Here is a 23573-nt window from a genome sequence, read left to right on the forward strand (position 1 = left end):
GACCAAACAATAGATATGAACATAGGGAAAGATGGATGTTTTCTTAGCAGTGACGCCATCAGAACAACTGTGAAACACTGGATCATCTCTGCTGGTTCAGATTTTTATGAGCACAGCGTGCAGGCTTTTTCATCATCAGCAAAAAAAAAAAAAAAAAAAAAAACAACAAAAAACAAAAAACCCAAAACATAGCAGTGGCAACTGTGTTGAAGAAAGTGGTTTTGTAGCTGAGACTTTGTTCTATCAATCAGCATTATTGTGCTCTTTATATGCTTTATGGTTTCCATGGAAATAAATATAAGGCATTACTTTTGGAGCAAATTTTAATGACTAGAGATTACTGTAAGGTCTGTCACTGTGAATTAAGATTTGAAAAATAGTAATTAACATTGATTAGCAATGTAAGAAGGTATACAAAGAGTGAAATTGGAATGCAAAGCAAGAAAAAAAGATGGAAAATAAATCAGCAACATAAGGGAGCAACTTTTCTCTGTACACACCCATTCCAACTGAAAGCACTGCAAGCACGTTTATACTGCAACTTGTTTATTTCAGCAAAATAAATCCCACACCAGTTTGCCTCCAGCCCATCATTATCTTCGTTAATTTACCATGAGCTCAAGTCCTCTTCCCCCCACAAGCCAAAAGGAAACTACATCAGTTTACAGACTTAGTAGCTTTTTCCATGTTTTTATGCCATCTAAAGAGCTTTAAAACGTACTTTTTTATAAAACAGGCTAACCTAGTAAAATATTGAAATATATTCTTGCTGTGTGTACTGAGTCAGTTCCCTTACTATGCAGCATTCACAGTATAGAGGGAACAAACAAAAGACTTTGTAATAAAATTAGTGGCAAAATGAGGCTGATGCTCCAGTAAACAAGTCTATTTAAATGCATTAACAATGGCTGTTAGCCAAAATAAGCCATAAATTTCATTTCAATCAGCACATCTTCTTCAACCAATACAGCTTTACCACAGGGGGGAAAAAATTTCTCAACCAATTACATCCACTACCATGCTAATGTTTGATACGGTACTATTCTCACCTTTTACACATTATTTCCAGCTCAAAAGAAGATGACATTTACTTTTTTCTTTTATAATCATTTGAATGACTACATGAGTGAAAATGATTACTCAGATTGCTAATTTTGCTGCTAGAAATAAAAACAAGATTGATTAGTTTTTCTTCCCTATTTGGAATGCTGTGAAGGGCAAGTACTTGATTCACACTCCCCATGCTTTAGAAATGTTAGCGTATAAAGGTTAAGAGCAACATTCATTCTATTTTGTGCATATTCAAACTATGCAAAATGTTTAAAAACAGAACTAATTTCAAGTAGTAAACACAAGAGAAAAAAATTTCCATTTCTTTGATTATCTCTGAAACCATGCTGAGAAAATGTTGAAAGTGCCAATTACATGCCTGTTTCCAAAAGACAAGAGCAATTCATTATGGCCTTTAACAATTGAATAAAAGATGTCTATTATTCTGGTCAGAGGAGACTCAAAATACAGTGTTTAACCACTTTTAACTTTGCTAAAACATTCAGCATTAGATAAAGGAATAAATGACAACATTCATTCAGTAGCAGGAATTTGAAAATTAAACTCTCAGACAAAACTGCTGTTAAATGCATCTCATATGTGAATGTTCTCTGCTATCATGTCAGGTATTCCACTCTTTAATGAGTTAAGAGCTTGCTGTTGCAGCAAGCAACAAAGGGATGTGGTGAAGGTTTTTTGCTATGGAGATGAAAGCAGGTGGAGCTGAGTAAATTCTAATCACCTCTATTGTATCAGAAGAGACTTTGGAAAGCCTGTGCCAGTAGCCAAAGCATAAAGCATTCAGTCAAACCAGTGCACTGAAGCTTCAGGAATAAGAGGAAAATAGAGGCTGGGTCTTGAGCCCAAACCTGCTTCTCACAGCATTCAAGAACTTAATTCTTACCTGCATTACCTTCTGCTGAATTTCCTCTAATTGAGTTCTCTTGCTACGTTGCCTACAAACTTCCTGGTAGCGGGTATATTGCTCCCGGAGGGAGTCTAGGAGCTTCATGACCTGCGGCTGAGCAAGCAGCTCATCATCCATTGGAGACCACGACACTCCTCCGTCTGACCCATTAAATCGACGCTGTTGTAGCTCCGAGAGCAACTCATGGCCTTTGAGGGAACATATAATGATTTGGTTAATGCAGATACAAAATAAGCACAAGGTGATGAGTCAGCAAATGTACTGCTGGATGGTCTGAAAGTATATTTCTGCAGCTAATAACCTTACATGCATTATGCGCATTTAATGATACCATTCCATTAACATTCAGAGCCTCAGGCACAGCTTGGGAGCTGTACAAGCTATAAAATACGGCAGAAATCATGTGCCATATTTCAGATATCTAAAAGATAGAATATTGATAGTAAGGAAACATTTGCAAAGCACAGCGCTGATTCTGGAACTACTGTAAGTGTTCTCACTTACTGTAAAATACTGTGTAGCATTCAAAGTATTTCTCATAATTCATACTCTTAGAATAAATGATTTAGAAGCACTACCAAATTCAGCATGTAACTCCTGTCAGCTTATAAGATTTTCTAACAAGTGCAAAAGTTTCTATGAAAGGATGAAATTGAACCTGAAGTACTGTGCTCTTAGACACTGTATTATGGTACAGACTCTCTATAGAGCAATGACTTTAATGCATATGAAAATAGCATAATTTGTCTATTTAGTCCTCCACTTCAACTGTTCAAAGAAAGTGAGTTTTTGTTAAGCTGCAGTAAAGCTTAAGATGTAAACTCCACATTACTAGCCAACTCAGCCTATTTGGATATCCAAAGCTCAATGAACAAGTTAGCAAGTGTTTGTTCAGTGAAGTGAAATTTTGAAATGTAGAAGTGAAAAAATGTGCCAATCCCACAACTGTGCAGGTCTTAAAATGGTAGTGTGCCAGTTCACCAAAATAAAGAAACAACAACAAAAAAAACCAAACAATAGCATAGTAATTGTAATCCCTCTAGGCAAACACAGAAAAACAGACTTTAAACTCAAGTATCATCTAGACAAAAATGCCAAAGGCTTAGGAATTTGAAGCAAGCATCTGTAAATTACTCTGTCCTTATACTGTGAGATGTACACAGAATTCCTAAGAATTCAAACACATTTTGCTAAGCTCTTGAGATAAATATCATTGATTTCACCTCCTGAAGTACTACAAGGCACAGATAGTTGCAGGGAAAACAGTTTAAGATTTCTGTAAGTCATATTAGAATAATCTTACATTTTTATTATGTTTCTTCTACAACAAGGAATTAATATTTTCAGGATTTTTTTCAGCTAAACTATTAGTAAACTGTAAGGATTACACAGGTAGCCTGCAAAAACAACAATAACTATAATTATATAATTATGGAAGTCAGAAGACTTGTATTAAAACCTCAGCACAATAACAAAATAGACCAAAACTGGTCTTCCTTTTTTGGTTTGTTGATATTTGCCCTTTAAGGACAGAAAACTTTAACAGAGGAAAAAAAATGACTTTTTGATTCTCAAACTTTCAATATAGTGGATCAACAAAAAGTAGTCTCTTGGGAACTCCTATGGCTTAAATAATGTTATTATACCTTATAGCTCTAAGAATGTCATTATGTTACAATATTAAAAAATAGACAATGCTTCCAAGCTTTCTTTGCCATTTGCAAAAAAAAAAAAAAAAAAAAAAAAAAAAAAAAAAAAAAAGGATGTATTGTTGCATTGCTCATTAGAGGAGTATATACAATTTGACTTTAAGGTCTGACAGTTTCTACTGACAGTTTAAATACAAAGGTGCTTTGTATTTAAAAAATTTTAAAGACCACAACAACCGTGTAATCTTTTAATACTTACAGAATTCTCCCACATATCAGTAAGCTAAAGCATATGCAGAGCCAGCAGCTCTCTGTAGCAGATGTTACACAAATCACACTTCATGAATGTAGGTAGGAGGCTATAAGGATTCTGAGCACTCAGACTGACTCACCATCTTTATGCTGTGCTTTGCTTCCTACTCTATACAAATCTTTAAGCATATTTCTAGTCCAAATCAGTGTGTTTCTGTATTATTGGGGATAAGATAGTCACCTAAAAACATCTCAAAGAAACAGAACTGTTTAAAGCTCAAAGGAGAGTCCAAGAATGGAACAGTCAGAAGGACCATGCTTCATTTCCATAGGTAGGCAGCTCAGAATGAGGCTGATGCAAATTATCTGACTCGTATGAAAACACTTCATATCATTACCATTTTGTGGCTACTTGAGAGTAATTCATTCCATGAGGCCAACATATCAGCATTATCTAGAAGCAATGTACTTTCAAATTAAAGCTACTAATTATTGTAACACTGTAAAGATGTTATCAACACTACTAAAAATGATTTTAAGCAGACAAAACGCATTGCTTTCTTTTTTATCCTAAGAAAGATTACACTAATTGATAAGCTTATTACATTATGGCATTGGTTAAGATAGCTATCACGCCCTCTGCTTTCAAGTGAGGAACAAAGTGATTAATGAACATTAACAACTGACTTTATTATTTTTCAAACTTACCTGTCTGCAGTACAGTCTCAGGATCAACTGATGGAAGGAAGTTCAAATCTATTGATCTTGAATAAAGAAATGAACAAATATCAATAATTAATTTGCATTACAGTAGCATTAAAAAGCTCCAACCAACACCAGAGCTACCACACTCTGTTAAGAGACAATGTTACTTTTTTCCATATCTCTTTTCTTCACACCCCAGAATATTCAGTATATACATGACGTGAGAAAAGCAGATCAAGTGGCAAACAGCAGTATCCATAGTTTACAGAACTGTGCAACAGTGGCAAAACTTTTTGTTGATGGAATGAAACTTGCCAGCAGGAATAACATAACAAACTAAAAGCCGCATTGACTTGTGCAGTATTATGAGATTGCTAATCAAGCCTGAAGCTGAAATTTTGATCTCCTGTATCTCAGCCTAATACCTTAAATGCTAGGCTCTTTGTAAATCTAAAGAAAGAATAATTTTCTATGACTTTGATCAGTGATGGAAAACATGAACTTGCTTTTAACACTGTTTAGATACATGTTATACGACACACTGGTTCAAAAAAAAAAAAATAAGTTCAGTTCTTTAGTTTCTTTTGGAGTCTTTTTACATCAGACAATCAACCACTTATAGGAAAACAGTACCAGAATAAATCCCTCTTCCTTATTTTGATTGTAAACGTCAGTAAAACAGTCATTAAATTCTTGTTCTTTGTACACATTTATCAAAACGAGGTGCAGCCAAACACACAAGCATCCATCCGCACACAAAATTTGTGATCTGTTTTTTTAATGTTGAAAATGTCCTTACGTATTTCATGACATTTGAAGTATTATAACATTTTTAATATCATTGAGATTTCTAATGAAATTTAATATCAAAAAACCATGAGTTTCAAAAAACCTAACTACATACCTGTCTTTTTCTTGTTGATTTCCTTTATCACTTCCATTGTTAATTAGAGCAAGTTCATCTAGCAAGGATGTTGATTCTTTTGTGAATTTTTCAAATACCTAAACAAAATACATGTTTTAAATTAAGAAATACAAATAATGTAAGTAATAAAATATTGAGGGCATCAATATAAATTTATCCAGTGGCTCCAATAATACATTTCAACCTTTATATTATTTCCCAATATTCAGAAGGTACAGCAAAAAGAGCATAGTTTTCTACATGCAACAATTAGGAGCACCAGAATCTTTTAGGGAGATAAGAAATATCACACAATAAAATGAAGAACTGATTTCTGAAACAATTTTTTTTTTTTATAGATTTCTACAGAACATATAAGTTCTTATGGACATAATTACTTCACCATTTCGTTTATGCCTCTATCTTTATTTAAATCTCAGGCATAATGCTGAATCAGGGTGTTACAAAAGCATTGGATAGCTCAGCTGAATGGATAAAAATAATCAGCTTTGTGAAAATACCAAATCTTTATTGCTATGAAGAAGCTACAATGTAATGAACAACTCTGAGGTAGAAGAAAGATATACTAGTGATTTAAAAATATACTAGTGATTTAAAAAAAATACTCTTACCAGTTTCTTCAAATGCAGGGGTACACAGGTAGCAAGGCCTATGTAGTCAGATATTGCGTATTGCTCAGATTACATATTTGAAACAGATTTTTTTTTTAACCCTGTATGATTACTGCAACCCTGTATCCACTGGGAAGACATCATTGATAGATCTTCCAGCATAAAGCCAAGTTTTAAGCTATCCTAACTCTAAAATGTTTCTTCCTCATCAGGGATTTCCCCATTAGTAGGCAAAAAAATTCCCTTCATAGCCACTCCAACATACATTCAAGTTCTTCTACTAGAGCAACAGTCTATGGGAGTGCCCCACTAAGGAATGCTCCACTAAGGAACCTGTTAGTTCAGTTATCATCAGGAAATGCATGCATTTGGACCCCAATACTACACACAGGACAAACCCTATGGAAGGCTACTACATGAATAGAAATCCATGGATCAAGAATGATACATTTGAAAGAAACAGAAAACTAACCAGCCTCTTATTCAACCAATCCATGTGATCGTAGGTGAGAGTTCCTCCAAAATCTTCTGTTAATTGACATGGTTCTATGTATCGAGTCAACTTGTTAGCAGACACCAAAATAACCTGCAACAATAAGTATCAGATACAGGTGTAGGTAATGCTTATACTTCAGTTCCTGACAAATTGTGCTAAGTGTGTCCAGAGGTACTGAGCAGATCTTTTCGGTGACTCACAAGTGACCATCTTACTGCTAAATATCCCAACGAAGCATAGTTGACCACAATTAAGTGGGGCCTAATACAGGCATATAGTTTTGATACACAGTCTGCATTTCATGCAAAATCCCTTAGAAGCATCAACAGTACCACCACCTATTTATAGTAGGAGAAAGAAAAACGCTTGCTGGCTGTTTTCTTCATGGTATTGATGTTTCTTGATTAAGTTATACTTTATGTGACCTACTTTCAGTGAACACAGTGGCAGGATATCATGCTGCAAAGCACCACTCTCGCAGACCTTTGTACCACACAAGCTAAATACCTGCATTTACCATGCAAATGTGCTGCATACCTTTATAGTTTATGTAATTTTTACATTCAGTACATCCCTCTGAATTTATATATAAAAAAAAAAAAAAAAAAGAAGAAAATTAATTCACTCAATCAGGACATTTCAGTATGGAAACAATGTAAATCAGTTAGCTAGTTCATAGCTAAGAACATCAATTCTAAAAAGATTTAAGAAAAAAAACAGCAAACTGCTTTAATAAAATGATGGACTGCACTGAGACCACTTAAGTCTGAGTATTTTACTGAATCCTTTGGAGAAAGACTGGGGGGACACGACAAAGGATAAGCTTAACAAACTTCTTCTGAGGAGGCATTTAGAACATTTCTTCTCTTGCGAAAGAAAACCTGACAATAATACATCAGCTACTTCAGATTATCTTCATTCCAACTCTACTTTCCAAAAACACCACTCACAAGGGTCAATTAATCAAAGAGCACAAGCTTCCTTGCACCTTTTTACAAAAATTCTTGAGAAAAAAAATTTCAATAGTGAGCTTTGTTTTAACTTATGATGCTGCTTCAAAAACTACTTATTCTCAACAGCTATTTAAGGAACTTTGAGCTAATAGAGTTACTAACGTATCTGACAACTGCAGAAATACTGCCTGAAAGTTTTGAAGAAAAAAAAGCAGTCATCTGGATTCTGATCAGGTGGCATCAGAAGGGTGGCTCCTAAACAGAGTTTAGCTTGTTCCTGCCCAGCAGCAGTGCTAATGCAACTCCCTCCATATGCTTTAAATTAGTTAACTTCACTGTTTTTATGTGCAAGTTGCCTCTCTGAGGCCTCTGAATTTGTTTTGGTTAGCTACCAGTGAACTGTAAGAAACAAGGTTGAAAAGCAAGGGGAAAAAAGTCAAAAGGTATAAATGAAGACCATTTACTGTTAAAAAATTTTAAAAAGGAAATATCCCTCTGCTTGCTTACAACCCAACTGATTTCCACCCCCCACCCTCCCAAAAGGACTGAAGTATTGACTTTAGAAAGATCTTTGGACAGTAGACTATGGTTTTACATTAACACGAACAGCTTAGATTTTCTAAGGGATAAATGAATAAGTCTGGATGACAGGTCTTCCAAAGGCAGGGAAAGTATTACTTACTGAATCTGTCTGTTTCCTTACCCACTCTACCCACCCACTGGACAAGTCACATCTAAAAAGGTGACAGTGGTAATAAGGTTTCAAACATACCCTGTGTGGTACTGGCCAGAACCCCTATTATCATCGTCAGTACTCAGTTCTTTTCAGAACTTAGAGGAGCAGTAACAGCTTTCAGTGTTCTACTCTAATCATGCTTTGTACAATAATAGCCTGCATTAATACTTGAAAGCCCTTCCAGAAATAACTCGAGCCAATGTTTTGGGAAAAGTAAAAATGCTGTATTATGGAATAAAATCAGGACAACATTTTTAGGAACTGACAAACAAAAATGAGGAAAAGACATAGCACAAGGTGCTATTGCAACTATAATTTTCATTCACTTACTAGAACATAAAACTATCATTCTTAAAATATATCATTTCAATTAAAAGTACATGAATGCATGCTAAAAGCTGATCACAGTTATCTAGTAACTGGCTGGTATTTTTGGACAAATCTCATACAAACAGGCCTAAGTAGAAGGGTATTTCATTTATTTCCCCAGAATTCTGCCAATTTCTGGTGAATTCAGAAAACTCATCCTTTCTGATAGCCTAGTTGATAGATATAAAAGACTGAACTTTGACAAACTTTGGGCTCATGAATTGGACTCAGTGACCCTTGTGGTCCTTTCCAATTCAGGATATTCTCTGATGCTATGAGTCAATACCCCAGTTGTTTATTTTTCAGTGAATGGATTCTCAATGACCTGTTATTCCAACAGCTCACATATACAAACAGCTTTGGAAAAACATGGAAAAGCTTCAGCTAAGAAGGCAGAGATTGCAAGCATAACTTCACACTTCAGCTTGTAAAGAAGCCCAAGCCACAGAACTCCTACTTCCACTTTCCACATTATACTGAAGGCAACCTTCATATTAAAAAAAAAAAAAAAAAAAAAAAAACAGTAACATTCTTGGTATTTCTTTCATTTTAAAACAAAGTATGAATCTTACATCCTTTCTAAAATGATCAAATTAAACTTTCACACTTATGTTCCCACCCCTCCCAAAAGAAAAAAAATTAACTGGCCTCATTCTTCAGCAAACTTAGCTTCTGGAAACTGTGATATAAGGATTGAACTACATTCCTGGTGACTTTTCAAGAATAACTCTGGCACTTTAAACAGACAAATCATAGCTGCCCACATTCCTGGTCTGACAGTGATTCATTGCCATGTAATTGTAAAGTTGTTCTTCTTCGTAGAACAAAAACTCCACTGTTTCATAATAATGAAACCCTACTTGATTAAACACTGAGTAGTGTAATGAAATACAAGTTAAATATTTATCTGACCAGCACCACACAGAACATCTGGCATACTAGAAAAGCCCAACAGCAGGTAGCAGAACCTAGACACAGACCAATCTGTCAGCTCCACTACCCTTCACCATCCAGTACTAACTGCTTTGGCTACTCATTCACCTTCCCCTTCAGATTCATGATAACAACATGCTGTCATTTTTCCATATAGAAAAGAGAATAATAGGCACACACAACCTGATATTTTTCAGCACAGCCTCGGTTGCAACTGAACTCTAGAAGTGATGAACACAGGTTGACCTTCTCCAGCTCTAGAGGGAAAATTCCCTGATTTGGCACGGGTTTAAGGCATGGATGTATCACATTCAGTTTTTTTTTTTTAAATACATTCAGAGGAAGAATATGCCATAAAATAAATGCCATTTTGATGGTTAAAACCGTAGAACTGTGATATCTATTTTTAGGAAAGTCTGTGAAAACTGTAAGTTCCAGTGCCTTTGCTCTAAAATAACCAACTGGAAGAGTAGATAAGGAAGTTAGAGACTTACAAAATGTTATTCATTTGTCTCTGGAATAACATTCTGCCTATTCCTATTATTATTATTATAAGAAATAAAATGGGGCTAAGTGTGCCAAAACTAATTTCTAAGTCAAAAACTGAGAGGATATGCAGATACATATTGTAACTATATATTCAAAATTCAAGAACAACATAGGAAAACTTTCGTGATAACATATTAGAGAACTCTGGATCACAGGGAAAAAAAGCCACCTGTAAAAAATGGTTGGGGTTTTTGTACTTTGGAACATTAAGGACTGTTATAACCAGGCAACAAAGACCATTAGACTGGAGAAGGTATCTACTTCAGAGTTACTTTACTCGAATTAGAGACCAATATAGAAAAAAAAAAATACCTAATCATGTTTGTTACTTCCAGTTGCTTTCTTAAGCACATCTTACACCTACAATGCTCAATAACCTTTTGTTCCTGTAATTACTCCCAGAGCTTTGCAACTCTTCACCACCACATCTCACCCTAAAGCACAGAATCTCTGCCTTACAACTGAAATGACAGCATGGTGACTGATGGCTTCATGTGACAGTATTAGACAAGGTATAAAAGGCAGGTCAGGAAGCACAAAGTAGGGTGTGGAGGATTTTATGGGTCCAATAGCGGCCTTGGTTTTTCTAACTAATAATTATCCAAATCTAACATCCCATGAAAAATAAAGGTCAAGTATTGCTTTGGTTTTACTGCTAGTATATACAAACATACAGCTGCAATTTTGCGTAAAGGGGCTTCCATAACCTTACCAGTACTCACATCAAAAAGAGGGCAAAGATACATTACTAGCTCTAACACAAGGACTACCTCGAGCACAGAGGAGGGGCATTTTTAATGAGTCAGTTTTGCTAGTAACATAACCAAGAGTTAATGAATAGTGAAGAACAAAGGCTTACTTATTACTAATGGCCATTCTTTATTATCTGGGAAACTACAAGGTTTTTTCTACTACTCTCATCCTTCCCTGTCCTTTAATGAAGGATGCTATTAAAGAAAATGAATTACTTCACAGAGAAACAAAACTAAACAAGTGCAAGAAACAAGGTAAAGCTAGGACAGTATCACATAGGTCTCTTCATCAACATCTATAGTGCATCTATATCAACATCTATATCAACATCTATACGCGCACAGCTGCTCACTGTCCCAAAGCTGTTAGCAGCTTTCATACAAGCAGGCGATCTCACTGTATCAGTGAGTCAGACATTCAGTGCTTCTGAACTAGGAGGGAACTCAAGAGCAAAATGTTATCAACCATAAGAATTGAGCAACTGCCCCTTTATCACAGAATCACAGAATCACAGAATCACACGGGTTGGAAGGGACCCCAAGGATCATGTAGTTCCAACCCCCCTGCCTAGCAGGGCCACCAAACATACACATTCAGATCAGGTTGCCCAGGACCCCGTCCAACCTGGCCTTAAACACGTCCAAGGACGGGGCATCCACAACCTCCCTGGGCAGCCCGTTCCAGGGCCTAACCACTCTCCTAGTAAAGAACTTCCCCCTAACATCCAACCTAAATCTTCCCTCCTTCAACTTGGATCCATTTCCCCTAGTCCTGCTGTTGTCAGCCCTTTTGAAGAGTTTACTCCCCTCCTGGGTGTAGGTTCCCTTCAGGTATTGATAGGCTGCAATGAGGTCACCCCGCAGCCTTCTCTTCTCCAGGCTGAACAAGCCCAACTCCCTCAGCCTGTCCTCATAGGGGAGGTGCTCCAGCCCCCTGATCATCTTAGTTGCCCTCCTCTGGACCCTTTCCAAAATCTCAATGTCTTTCTTGTACTGAGGGCTCCACACCTGGACACAGTACTCCAGATGGGGCCTCACAAGAGCCGAGTAGAGAGGGACAATCACCTCCCTGTCCCTGCTGGCCACCCCTCTCCTGATGGAGCCCAGGATCCCATTTGCCTTTCGAGCTGCCAGAGCGCACTGCTGGCTCATGTTCATGTTCATTACCCTCTACTCATACAAATTTCTGTTCCATCCCTGCATTAATCTAAGATACAAGGAGCCTGAAGAACAAATCTGAAGCTTTCCTTCTGCAGTCTTTGCATAGAGATAAGCTCAGAAGGAGGATAAAGGGGAGTATCTTGGAGCCTGTCTATGGCATCCTAACATTCCCACACAGTGAGACAGTTCTGCTTTGTGTAAAGGCCCTGACTCCTTGAAAGTTTGTTAAATGTATTTTATTTCTGCTAGTCTAATGAGCAGCCTTACAATATGTTTCCTAGTTCAGAATACTATACTCATATTGTTCAGAACATTCAAAATCTTAGTAGCTTTGTGAGAAAGTATTTATTAATTTAGTAATTATGTTTCTAAAATATGTTACCAATATGTATGGTATTCTTACTTTCTACATCAGCTATTTCTAAGGATATGTTACAGCTTAGTTTAGATCAATTGCCCTTTTCAATGCTCAATGCAGAAACAACACTTCCATTTCCCACAATATATACTTTTTTCCTCATAAAGTGATCTACATGGTTGACTTCATTTTTAAGCAGTTGACACATTTTGATCCACTGTATCAACTGTATGAAATGTATACTTGGTATTTCAATTATTTTCCTCTTCCTAGACCTTCACAACTCTTAAATTTAATTAAGAGAACTGTAGATCAAGATTGCATGTCAGAGAGAAATGCTTACAGTTTAGTAATATAAAATGTAGTTTAGAAACAAAACAAAAAATACTCTAATGTTCTATGCCAACAATGCAAATACTGTCAGTATGGATGCACACTTCATAAAATGACTTATAAGATGATAATTCTGTAATGAAATTTAATGACTGAGTGAATTCTTGAAGGTAAATAATATCTCCCTGTATAATCATTTAAAATTATACCTGCTTCACTACCAAATATTTTCTGTAACCATTCTACTTGTCTAGAAACAGATTCTGGCTAAATCATATTAAAGAAAAAGCTGAGAAGAATCTAGAAAGATTTCTTTCAAACTAGTAATATTACAATAAATGTATAAAATTACTTTAAGACCACAATTTCAAAGACTTTCCAGGGCCATGCACACTGGTAGGTAAAAAAAGACTTTATATTCAATAGTAGGAGCTGCTGAAGAATTCCTGTCAGCATAGGGATTTGGGCATTTAAGCAACATCTGCATGAAACTGAGCATTTGTAAACTTAAGTTACTTTCTAAACATAAGCTCCTAAATCATCCTTCTGAGTACAGATGGTTGGTTCATTTTTTTTCTTAATGGGATGTGGTACAAACAATTGACTAACATATCATACACATCACCATACTCATCTTCTTTTGCACTGAAAAAAAAACACATTTTTGATCAAGTAGGCTATGACTGAGCTGATACATACTGAACATCAAGACAAATACACGTTGAGCACACCTCCTTGCCTGTTCCTTCAAAGGATTCAAGTGAAGGCAAACAGACACCCGTTAAACCCAGGAGAATTTAATTTCAAGTTATGACATTATCACGGGTGAATTTTTGCTACTGAAAGTAGCTTCAGCTATTATCTTTATTAATAAATATCTAGCTGTCTCAAGCACAGAAGTGGTTGTTCAGATATTCCTTCGTACTCAGACTACTTTTCAAATCTGTCTTTAAGGAACTACTCAGAAAGAAAATACAATCTGTTCTTCTGTTAGATAAATAGCCCAAAGACAAACTTGTAAGATTTCCTTCCTGGTAAAACACTAAAGCTTAAAAAAAAAAAAAAAAAAAAAAAAAAAAAAATCCATTCTTCCTGACCCAGTCCTTCAGAACTCACTGACATGAAAGAATTGTTCCTGAAAGAAAAAAATGGAATTATCTATTCTAGGTAAAGTTTGATAAAAGACTTAACAGACTAAAATTCTTATGAATAAACAATGAATTACCTAGATGATGAAATCTCTAGGATTATATAATTTAGTATATAATTTATTTAGTAGCTCCATCTTCCAAATTCCCCAAACTAACTTTTCTAGATGGGAATTCAAGAACATAATCTTAACATCAGAGAGAACTACCCAGAATTAGATAAGGCTGCAAAACACTTAATCTTTTTAACAAAAGATGCTCTTATAGTGCCTCATACAAAACATGTTTCCATTTCAGTAACTGGCAAGCACAGCAAATCTACTGTAGTTCAAACAAAATCTATTTCAAAAGCACCTGGAAAGATTGATAACAGACAATTTTCCAAAAACAAAAATCTGAGTTTCCAGTAACCTCCCAAACAGATAAAAGAATGGAACTGCTAACATATTATATAATCTTTTGTGCATACTGAACCTCATGAGATAATATTACCAACTTATCTTTGGAAAACTGAAATGCCTTGTGAACTCTGTTTCAAATGTCATAAACCTCAAAGATTAGAAGACGTTCATGCAGCAGCAAGATGTTCTTCAAAGAAGGGCAACTACTCATTTAATAGCACTACACAATATGCAACACTACAATTTATTACAGAAGACGTGAAGAAAATTCACACTAAACCTCATAACATTTTCTTACTCAAAGCATCAACCAAATGTGTCATACAGATTTATCCTCTTGCTCAGCAACAGATTTCTAATTAGAGACTTCATTTAATATTCCTTTCAAGTAGAAAAAGCAAAAAGCTAAGAAGCCACAGTGCTTTATTAGGGATCTCCATAAAGCACCCAAAATAAACTGTAAGGAGCCATGCATTTGCATCCAATTATTCTAAAGAATTCCAGAAATGGTGTTTGTGACTGAAGCAGATAAAAGTTCTACATACCTCGAAGCCAAGTCTATCTTTCTCCTTCCAAAAGCAGAAGTGCGTAACCTTCTTATCCCAAAACTCATCTGGCTTTACTACACAAACAAGTGATACCTCAGCTGGAACAACATTCTGCAAAACAAATTAGGGGAGGAAACAACAGTAAAAACATTCATGCTTTCATGTGTCACAGAACTGAGCTCTACTTATGTGCCACCAACTACTCAAGAAGTTACATTTGCAGATAGAAATTAAACAAATTGGCTGCATTTATGTCCCAAGCTGGCTCACACTCTGCAATAGATCGCACAGCAAAATACTGTCAGAACTGAAAAGAAAATGTAATCACTAGTCCTTGCTGTACCAGCACAGAAAAACACAAATTTTTGGTTTCATTAAACATTATTTATAGTATCTCTTTTTAGAAAGTTTATAACAAAGCTTACTACTTAAGCAGTCTGCTATGTAAAAAAAGTAATTAATCGTTTACACAAAAAAAGTTGCCCTATTGGAAGTAGACACTTTTTAAGGCCTTGCCTAATTTTGTGCAAAGAACTCCAATAAATAGCAATCATTTACACGGTAAGAAAGACAGGAAAGGCAGTAGAGTTCAACATCTTGAATCTAGTTCAGTATGCTGTGTCTTCCATTGTTATTTGAACGCTGAACCAGAAGATAGACCATACACCTTACCAGAAATAAAACTTTATCATATATCCTTATCAGAACCTCACTATTCTGAAAAGATAAGAAGAAATCATTATTAGCAACCTTTATTGGTAAACTGACACTTTTTTTCCTCCCTACTTTGAGTAGCATCCAGGACTTAACTTGTGACTGGGACAAATGTAATGCAAAAATCAACAGTTAATTACAATGGAAGCTAATTGGGACTGCATAATGCATCAAAGTCTGCTTATCTGTACTGTCTACTTATCAGCATGAATTGTTCTCTGCTTATGTGCTTACTACTCATGGCTTTGATGATGCCAAGAGCATAGTTCTGTATTTTTTTCCAACCAAAACTATTTTAGGAAAAAGGTTACAATCTCACGTGTTAAGCAAGTGAGGAATTTGACCCACATTAGACAGAAGCGTATCATCCTCTCTTCAGATTGTTCCTTTGTCAAAGAAAAGATTGGGATATTAAAAGCTCATAAACTGCCTACCTGTCTTTCAATGAAGATATTAATGCCCCAGAAGTAATGCAGCTATTGGGTTCACATCTATAGAATAAATCTGTCAACTGTCAATATATAAAGTGGATTTACCTGTAGCATTAACACAACTGTCTTCACCACATTCCACTGAGATTTTCTGCCATCCACTATCACAGTAAATCCTCTCGCTTTGCACTTCTCACTAAAAAAGAGAAGCATTTAGAAAAAATGGTGTAATTCATCAAGTATATCACCATGACTCTGGCTTTAAATCTACTGAAAAATACAGCTATGTAGATTCTTGGACACAGTTATCCATCAATACCATAACTTAAGTTTCAAAACATAGCTATAATGTAAGGCATGCTCAATTGTTAGACATGTTAGGCTAGCTTATACTTAGGAGGAAAAAGTAAAAATTCACATTCCTTAGACATAAATCAAGGTTTCAGGCAACATCCTTTCCCATATATCTCCATTTCAAATGCAGTAGAGTGACTCTTTCCTGAGTGCAAAATGCAAGTGCGTAGGCCAAAATAGATGCATTTCACAAGGTGCAAACAAAAGTGACAATAGTCTTTCCATACTGCCACCACAAAGTTATTTTTTGCCCACATAATCGACAAACAAAATATCAGAAGTGGGAACTCTAAACTTCGCATTCAAGCAGATCCCAATTTATATATAGTACAAAGAGTGCTTCCATTGAATTTTCGTCAGTTATTTTTACACTAATGTATGAAAAAAAAACCACACACCAGGGTGAGACTGAGAAATAACAAATGCTTGTGAGAACAACAATGCCTACATCTGTTCCATAAATGCAGCCAAGTCCTTAAGTCAATGAGATGGCTTACATGGATAACAGTTTGGGATTTCCAACACTTCACAGGCTGTTCAGAAAACTCTTCCACAACTTAAATGCTGTTCAATATACACACACACATACATTGATGCTTTATTTGCAAATAAACTGAATTATTGCTTGCTTCTCTCTCCCTAACCAGAACTTTTTCCTCCAAATGATCTTAACTACAGAAAGAAGTTGGATCACTTAGTTATGTTCTTAATACATTTGTAGATTCCAACAAGCAAACTGCACTAAAAATTCTTCAGTTATGGCACTGAATCTTTATTTCCAAAAGGATATGAGCTATACTTAAAGGGATACAAGCAAACATTTAGCTGAAGGGCTTCATCCCTTTCTAGATATATGCAAAGCAACTCTAAAGATTGACCTTTGGATCTTAAAAAAAAAAAAAAAAAAAAAAAAAAAAAAACTTTAAGCTATAAGTTTACAGGGTTACATAAGCAGAACTTCAAAAATATCTTACAATCAGGTCTGAAAGACAAAACACTCAAATTCTCATTCAGCACACTCAGGTGGTATTTTAACTTTCAACACTTAACTAAGCTAGATAACTTAAATGAAACTATTTAAAACTTTGCACAATTAAGGTCTAAGGTTACAAAGAATATACATACAGAGAAGTAAAAAATAGAGGAGGCTTTGTTTACTTTGGGCAAGTTTGTAAACGGCAATGCTACTTCTGTAAGCTTAAGAAATTCATTAGAGTGGCTCATTAATTTACATAGCAATTTAAGCACACTGACATTAAAAAAAAAAAAAAAAAGATATTCCATGAAAGGAGCGAAGGAATACTTTACACAAATATATACAACAAACAGAAAAACACAAAGGTAGATATACAGAATAAAAGAATTTAGGCAAGCCTTAGTAGACCTCCAGGTTTATTTGAACATGTATGTTTCTAGCTAAACCAAACTGTATAATGTCTTGAACAATCATTTACATAAAATAAGTTTTGCATTGATATCAAATAGAAACAATAAATGACCCTTTCCAGGACTAAAAGAAGCAAGCAGCCCTGAGAGCCAAATGCCTTTGAAATCACCTTGGGATACTGAGCAGGTAGTCCAGCGTGACACTCAGCTCATCCATACTTGTCTGCTCAAGGCATAATGGAATTGTCAGAATGAGACCACTTCTTCTGTCCTTCCCTCCTATTTGGGCATGAAAAAGTCATTAGAAAGTTAATGTAAGGGCTTAAAAGTAAAAGAAATAGTTTGTAGTCACATGGTCTGAAAACACATCATAAAACTAACATTTAAAGTTGCTGTGGAAACTACTCATGGTGTTCCTCCTGTTAGACGTGAGGATCCACTCACCACATTGATATTTTTAGGCATCAAAGCTTCAGAGAACAGACCACATCCACATCGGTCATAGCCTTTCATCTGGTAGTTCCAACATAAACACTGTCCCATTCCAGTTTCCCAGAAGCATTATTTTTGCACACGTAGATTACACTTTCACCTAAAGCATTTCCTAGATCATCTATACAACTAGTCAGTCAGAAACCTAGCAAGATTCCAAGGCAAGCGAGCTCAGCTGCTCCAACTGCAAGGCAAGACCTGCTGGAAACATCCCTTAAACAAAATGAAGTCTTGTTCCACATGGGCTGTTCTCAGTTGATTATACATGCATCAAGCCCATGGATTTTCTGACCTACTTACAGGCATGTGACAGTCACCTCACAATTAAGATAAATACTTCAAGCCATTTGCTTTAATCTTTGTATGCATTTTACACATGCAGCAATAGAAACAAGAACATGGCAAGCACCAGCCACACATTTTCACTTCAATCAAAATCAAGCGTTAGCCAGATGTATAGCATTTAAGTAGAACATGCTGCATCTGTGATTTCTCATTTTGTTTTATTACATAGACAATTCAGAAAGTTTCTGGGAAAGTAGTTTCTTTATTTTAAAAAGAGAGACTATTTAAAGAGCTGAAATTTTCCTCTGTTGGTCTTTTCTCAAAAGGATTGACCTTTGAGTCACATGGCTATCAACCAACAAGAAAAATGGATTTGGAGAAGGTTTTTTCCCCCTCATAGTTTCAATGGGAACTGAAGACAAATATATCAAGATCACACAAAAAATAAGTACTGACACAGTGCCCTGATATGTGCATCTATTCTCTCAGAAGGGCCTCCCAGAAAATCTGGTAGTGGGAAGGGAGCCAGGTGTGCAGGGGACTCCCCATATTCACCATACCTTACAGAGGGGCATCACTGCTGAACATCTGAAGAGAAGAATTAAAGTCAATAAAGGGGCAAAAGTAGCTGTACCCGATCTTTCCACAGAATTTGAGAAGTAGTCATATATTCACTATTTTGAGTAAAATTACCAGGATTTCCCCCCCTCCTCTGCCCTTGAATCTGTGATCTGAGGGGGAAAAAAAAAAATACTCTCAAGTGTTCATGTGGTTAAACCCATTATATCAGTTTTGCTTCCCTGCAAGTCAGAGACAGAGAGTAGAGCTTCTTAAAGAATAACAACAGCTGTGGAGCAGTAACACAAAGCACACAAGTACAGCACAGCAATGCTTGCAGATGCATACACCTACACTGACATAATTTGTGAAGAATTCCTCCCAAAACATTAGAGATGCAAGCAAAATAATGGAAAATAGTCTGTTGACACAACATATGTTGGCATTCTAATTGCAACAGCTTTTTCCCTTGCTTCCAAAGTTATCTCAACTCCCCTATTATTATTTAAGATCTACTGGTATGCAGGTGAGCAAACTGTATGTCTTCAGAACTACTGCTTAGGTGGTCTATTCTAACAGTTGGGTTTCTCTCTCTTTTCTGTGGTGGGTTTTTTTTGTTGTTGTTGTTTGTTTCATAAGTGAAGGGGGAAAAAAAAAATGGGAGGGTAGGAATTCTTGGAAAAGCAGAAAACAGATTTTAATATTTAATTATTTATTAACAGAGGCATCAACTAACAGTGAGAAAGGATCTACCTGTGTGTCCTTTCTCCTCAATCCAATGAGCCACTGTGTAAAGCAAAACTTATTTACAGACTGTCCATCCTTATCTGTCTCAGGCAGAAAACCTTTTCAGGCAAAAGCCTGAAAATAGGATTAGGAAAGAGGAAAGAAAAAGGAAGGAGAGAAAAAAAAATAGCTTAGTCCTTTATGAACTAGAGATTTGTTCTCATCCAAATGCCTGAAGTGAACAAAAAATTTTCTTCCTACTTGCTACACTACTTCACGAACCCTCAATAAACAATGAAGAGGGAGGCAGTATTTTTGAGGATGTAAAATAATACTTAAGGAGCCATGAACAATGACTTTTTAAGCTACTGTCTCTTAACGAGAAGAATAATAAAATGAAGAACTAAGCCTTCCCCCAAGCAGTCAGGCATCATTTGGTCTTTCCAAATCCAAAAAGTATTTCAAAAATGTTTTCAAAGGCAGTAGGACATCAGTTTTTAAGAATTCAAAAAATAAACTGGTTTACACTAAAATTCAGAACAGCTAAATTCAAGAATAGGTTACTGGTAGAAAAATGGCTAACTAGGAAAAACTGCCACAGCAAAATGTAAGAAAAGTGTCATAAATAACCATAAAGACTAAAAATGCAGAACGGACAAAAGTTGGTGATCAAATAGAGCAAGTTCATGACAGGAGAAGCAGTAATACAGGAAGTTATGAAGGCATTTTTAAGGGGAACACCACAGCAATGGCCCCCAGCCAACCTCCAGGAACCAAAATTCAATCTGGAATAACAGCAGCCATCTCAGACTTGCAAGACTGGTATCTAATGCTCCCTCTCCTCCTCAGCAAGAACTCATGAGTGATCCTGAAGTTCAGGCTTAAGATTGTCCATTTAGGAGAAGATACACAGAGGGGAGAGTGTTTGCAGAAGCCTGTTTTCTTCTTGCGTTTATACCATGTTAGTCTTACCACAGATGATTCACAGCTGAAAGAGACTTGTTCTCTTCCATTTTTTTCCCCCAGATTCACATAGGCCCACAAATTCAGTTAATGGTCAACAGTTGTTCACATTATTGTTATTATTATTATTATTATTTTATTTATTTTTGCAGACATGAAAGGCTCCAGTGTTGAACAGGGACTTATAAATCAAGGCTGAGGACTGACACTTCAAGTCTACTCACAAAATATACTAAACACTCAGATATTCTCACGTGTATACCCAGATTTAAATAAGAGGGCTCCAAAAGTAATGTCTCTTATTATATTATGTTTGCCCATGATGTTAGAGGCAGATGCTGGTAGCATGGCAGCAGAGGTTGAACCTTCCCACCAATATCTTGGTGCATTTTGTTGCCACATGACATATAGTAGCAGAGGGGGAACATGACAGAATGGTGTCTGACATGGAAGTACATATGAAACAATGGTGCACCACTGAATTCCTCAGACAAAATGGCAACCAGCGAACATTCATTGACACTTGCTGAATATTTATGAAAACCAAACAGTGGACATAAGGCACTGTAAAGCAGCGTTTCAGCAGTGGTGACAGTGGATCACCTCCATTGGTGCAGAATTTTACAAGCATGGCATGCAGGCTTTTATACATCATTGGCAAAAATGCAGAGCTAACAGTGGTGATGACAAAAAAATAAAGTGTTTTGTACTAAGAATTTGCCTTATCAAATGGTGTTATTGTGCCCTTTATCTCTTGCTGTTTCCTTTGAAATAAATAGGAGGCATTACTTCCAGAGCAACCTACATAGCATTTGCTGGTCCCACAAAATAAACAACCTAACTACGTCTTGACATTTTAAAGAGACTGCAATAATTAGCAGAACTATTCAGTTTCATGACATGTCATCTTGCTTAACTGAAGCTTTTTGCTCTCCTCTCCTTGTAAACATTAGCAGAAAAGATTCAAACAACTATATTCTGCCTGCACAGTATTTTTTGTGCAATCTTCCTGCTCACATAAAGTAAGTTTCTGCCAACCTGTCATAATGTAAACCAAGGACAGAGTAGGAATTATAATTCATTATTTTGCTCAGTGAAAATTGATAGCTTGCGATTTATAGAAAAGACAACGTATATATTTATCCATCTAAAAAACATTTTAACATAAAATCATATCTTTAAAGAAAATTCTGGAAGAGAAACTGGACTTCAGTCATGAATACAGTGCGGCATTTGCCAGTATTAACACACTGAAGTATTTAATTAATGGCAAAACAAATTGCTCTTTTAGCAGTATTATTTTTAATGTTCTAAATATTAGAGATACCATAAATATTAACCACTACTGTTAGAAGACAACATTTAGAAAGAAACCCAAAACAGATTGTGATTTTTGACTATGAGCACAATGAACTTGAAATCTCCTTTGTTTTACAAAAAAGCTCTACCCCCAGTTGAGTTCTCAAGTTTAGAGCTAAAACTGAAAAGAATCTGGGCAAATCAACACATTGTGTAGCCTAATTCAGAAGTGACATAGTTTATTAACTGGAAAAAAAAAATACATATAAGCTAAGGAAAGCAACGAAGAAAAATAAAAAACGCTGTAATTGATTTTGCACCAAACAGGCTGAGTTTCTGTTCTTTGTTTGTTTTGCTGAGTCATTAGCTCTCCCATCTTCCTGCCATTTATGACGGCCTACCAACATGAATTCCAAATCCACTAGGTTGTTTTTCCAGAAAAAGGCAGGGCCAATACTACTTGTATGCACATTACAAGCAGCCTTATCATACAATCAACACCAGGGAAAGGTTTGACTATAACACCATTTTTATGTTTATTTTAAAATCACTGTAGTCTTACTTACAAAACTAAAGGAAATAAAATTGCTTTAAAAAAGGACATGAAAAAGTGGTTTGTCTATGAAGTTCTTTTACTTACACTGAAGAATGCTTAATAGAACTACTGCCTGAATCTTTATCATTTATTAAACTAAAAGTATCTGTTAATACTACGCAATTCCAAAGAGGTCAAACCTATTTAGAAATATGAAAGTTCAAAAAGGGTGACAGCATTTACCTGACACTCAGTAGATTGCTTTTCACTAAGAAGATCTATATTTCAAAATGGATCAGGCAGCTTTAACAAAGTGCAAAGGCACTCTAGTTAATGAGAACTTCCCTGCTGCATAAAGCCAAACAACCAACCATTTTATGCATCTGCTATCACTACTGAGGAAGCTGCCTGCTTTTACAGGCTGTAATATAACGTGAATTTATTGTTTTGAATAGGAGTTGTTTGATTTGAAATCTCCTGTGACAGCAAGCAAATTCAAATCAAAATAAATCGCATTTAAAAAGGAACAATTTTCACTTCAAGTGATTGGGGTGGGCTAAAATGAACTAAAACAGAAGAACACTTAATTATTGCAACATTTGTCAATTTTTAAAATTGTGAAGTCCCCTGCAAGTTAACTGCTTTCCCTTTTCAAATCCATCTTTCCAAGCATTCCTTTTCGTTTTTTTTTTTGTTGTTGTTTGTTTGTTTGTTTTTCTGTGGCCTGGAGAGACGAGAATTACAATTAATTCAAGATTTAAGAATTGTGAATGAAAAGAAAAACAGTAATTCTAGCTTCGCTTGAATTAACTACTTTGAAGCAGAATTAGCCACACATTACAATGTGTTATCAACATCTATTTCTAGGTTTGAGAAAAGATAAAGGTAAAGAAAATCCTAAAACTAACCACCTGCATTTGTAAAACCACTCAGAAAACAAAAAGGGTTATTATTGGATGCCTGCTAAATTGTT

General features: G+C 35.8%; 1 protein-coding gene across 7 annotated transcripts in view; it reads right to left on the minus strand.

The window, feature by feature from the left end:
• Positions 1 to 23573, minus strand: part of SESTD1 (SEC14 and spectrin domain containing 1) — a 63184-nt gene that overhangs the window by 14991 nt on the left and 24620 nt on the right. For 6 of the 7 annotated variants that reach the window (XM_048952791.1, XM_048952790.1, XM_048952789.1 and 3 more), the window contains 7 exons: positions 17913 to 18021; positions 16108 to 16198; positions 14855 to 14968; positions 6593 to 6706; positions 5489 to 5586; positions 4588 to 4643; positions 1955 to 2166 (listed from right to left, as the gene is read on the minus strand). In XM_048952791.1, the coding sequence (XP_048808748.1) occupies positions 1955 to 2166; positions 4588 to 4643; positions 5489 to 5586; positions 6593 to 6706; positions 14855 to 14968; positions 16108 to 16198; positions 17913 to 18021 (794 nt within the window). The remainder of the gene's footprint in view (positions 1 to 1954; positions 2167 to 4587; positions 4644 to 5488; positions 5587 to 6592; positions 6707 to 14854; positions 14969 to 16107; positions 16199 to 17912; positions 18022 to 23573) is intronic. The other variant, XM_048952792.1, reaches the window with a different exon arrangement.

This window comes from Lagopus muta, chromosome 8 (assembly GCF_023343835.1).
Source record: "Lagopus muta isolate bLagMut1 chromosome 8, bLagMut1 primary, whole genome shotgun sequence".
NCBI classification, from domain to species: domain Eukaryota; kingdom Metazoa; phylum Chordata; class Aves; order Galliformes; family Phasianidae; genus Lagopus; species Lagopus muta.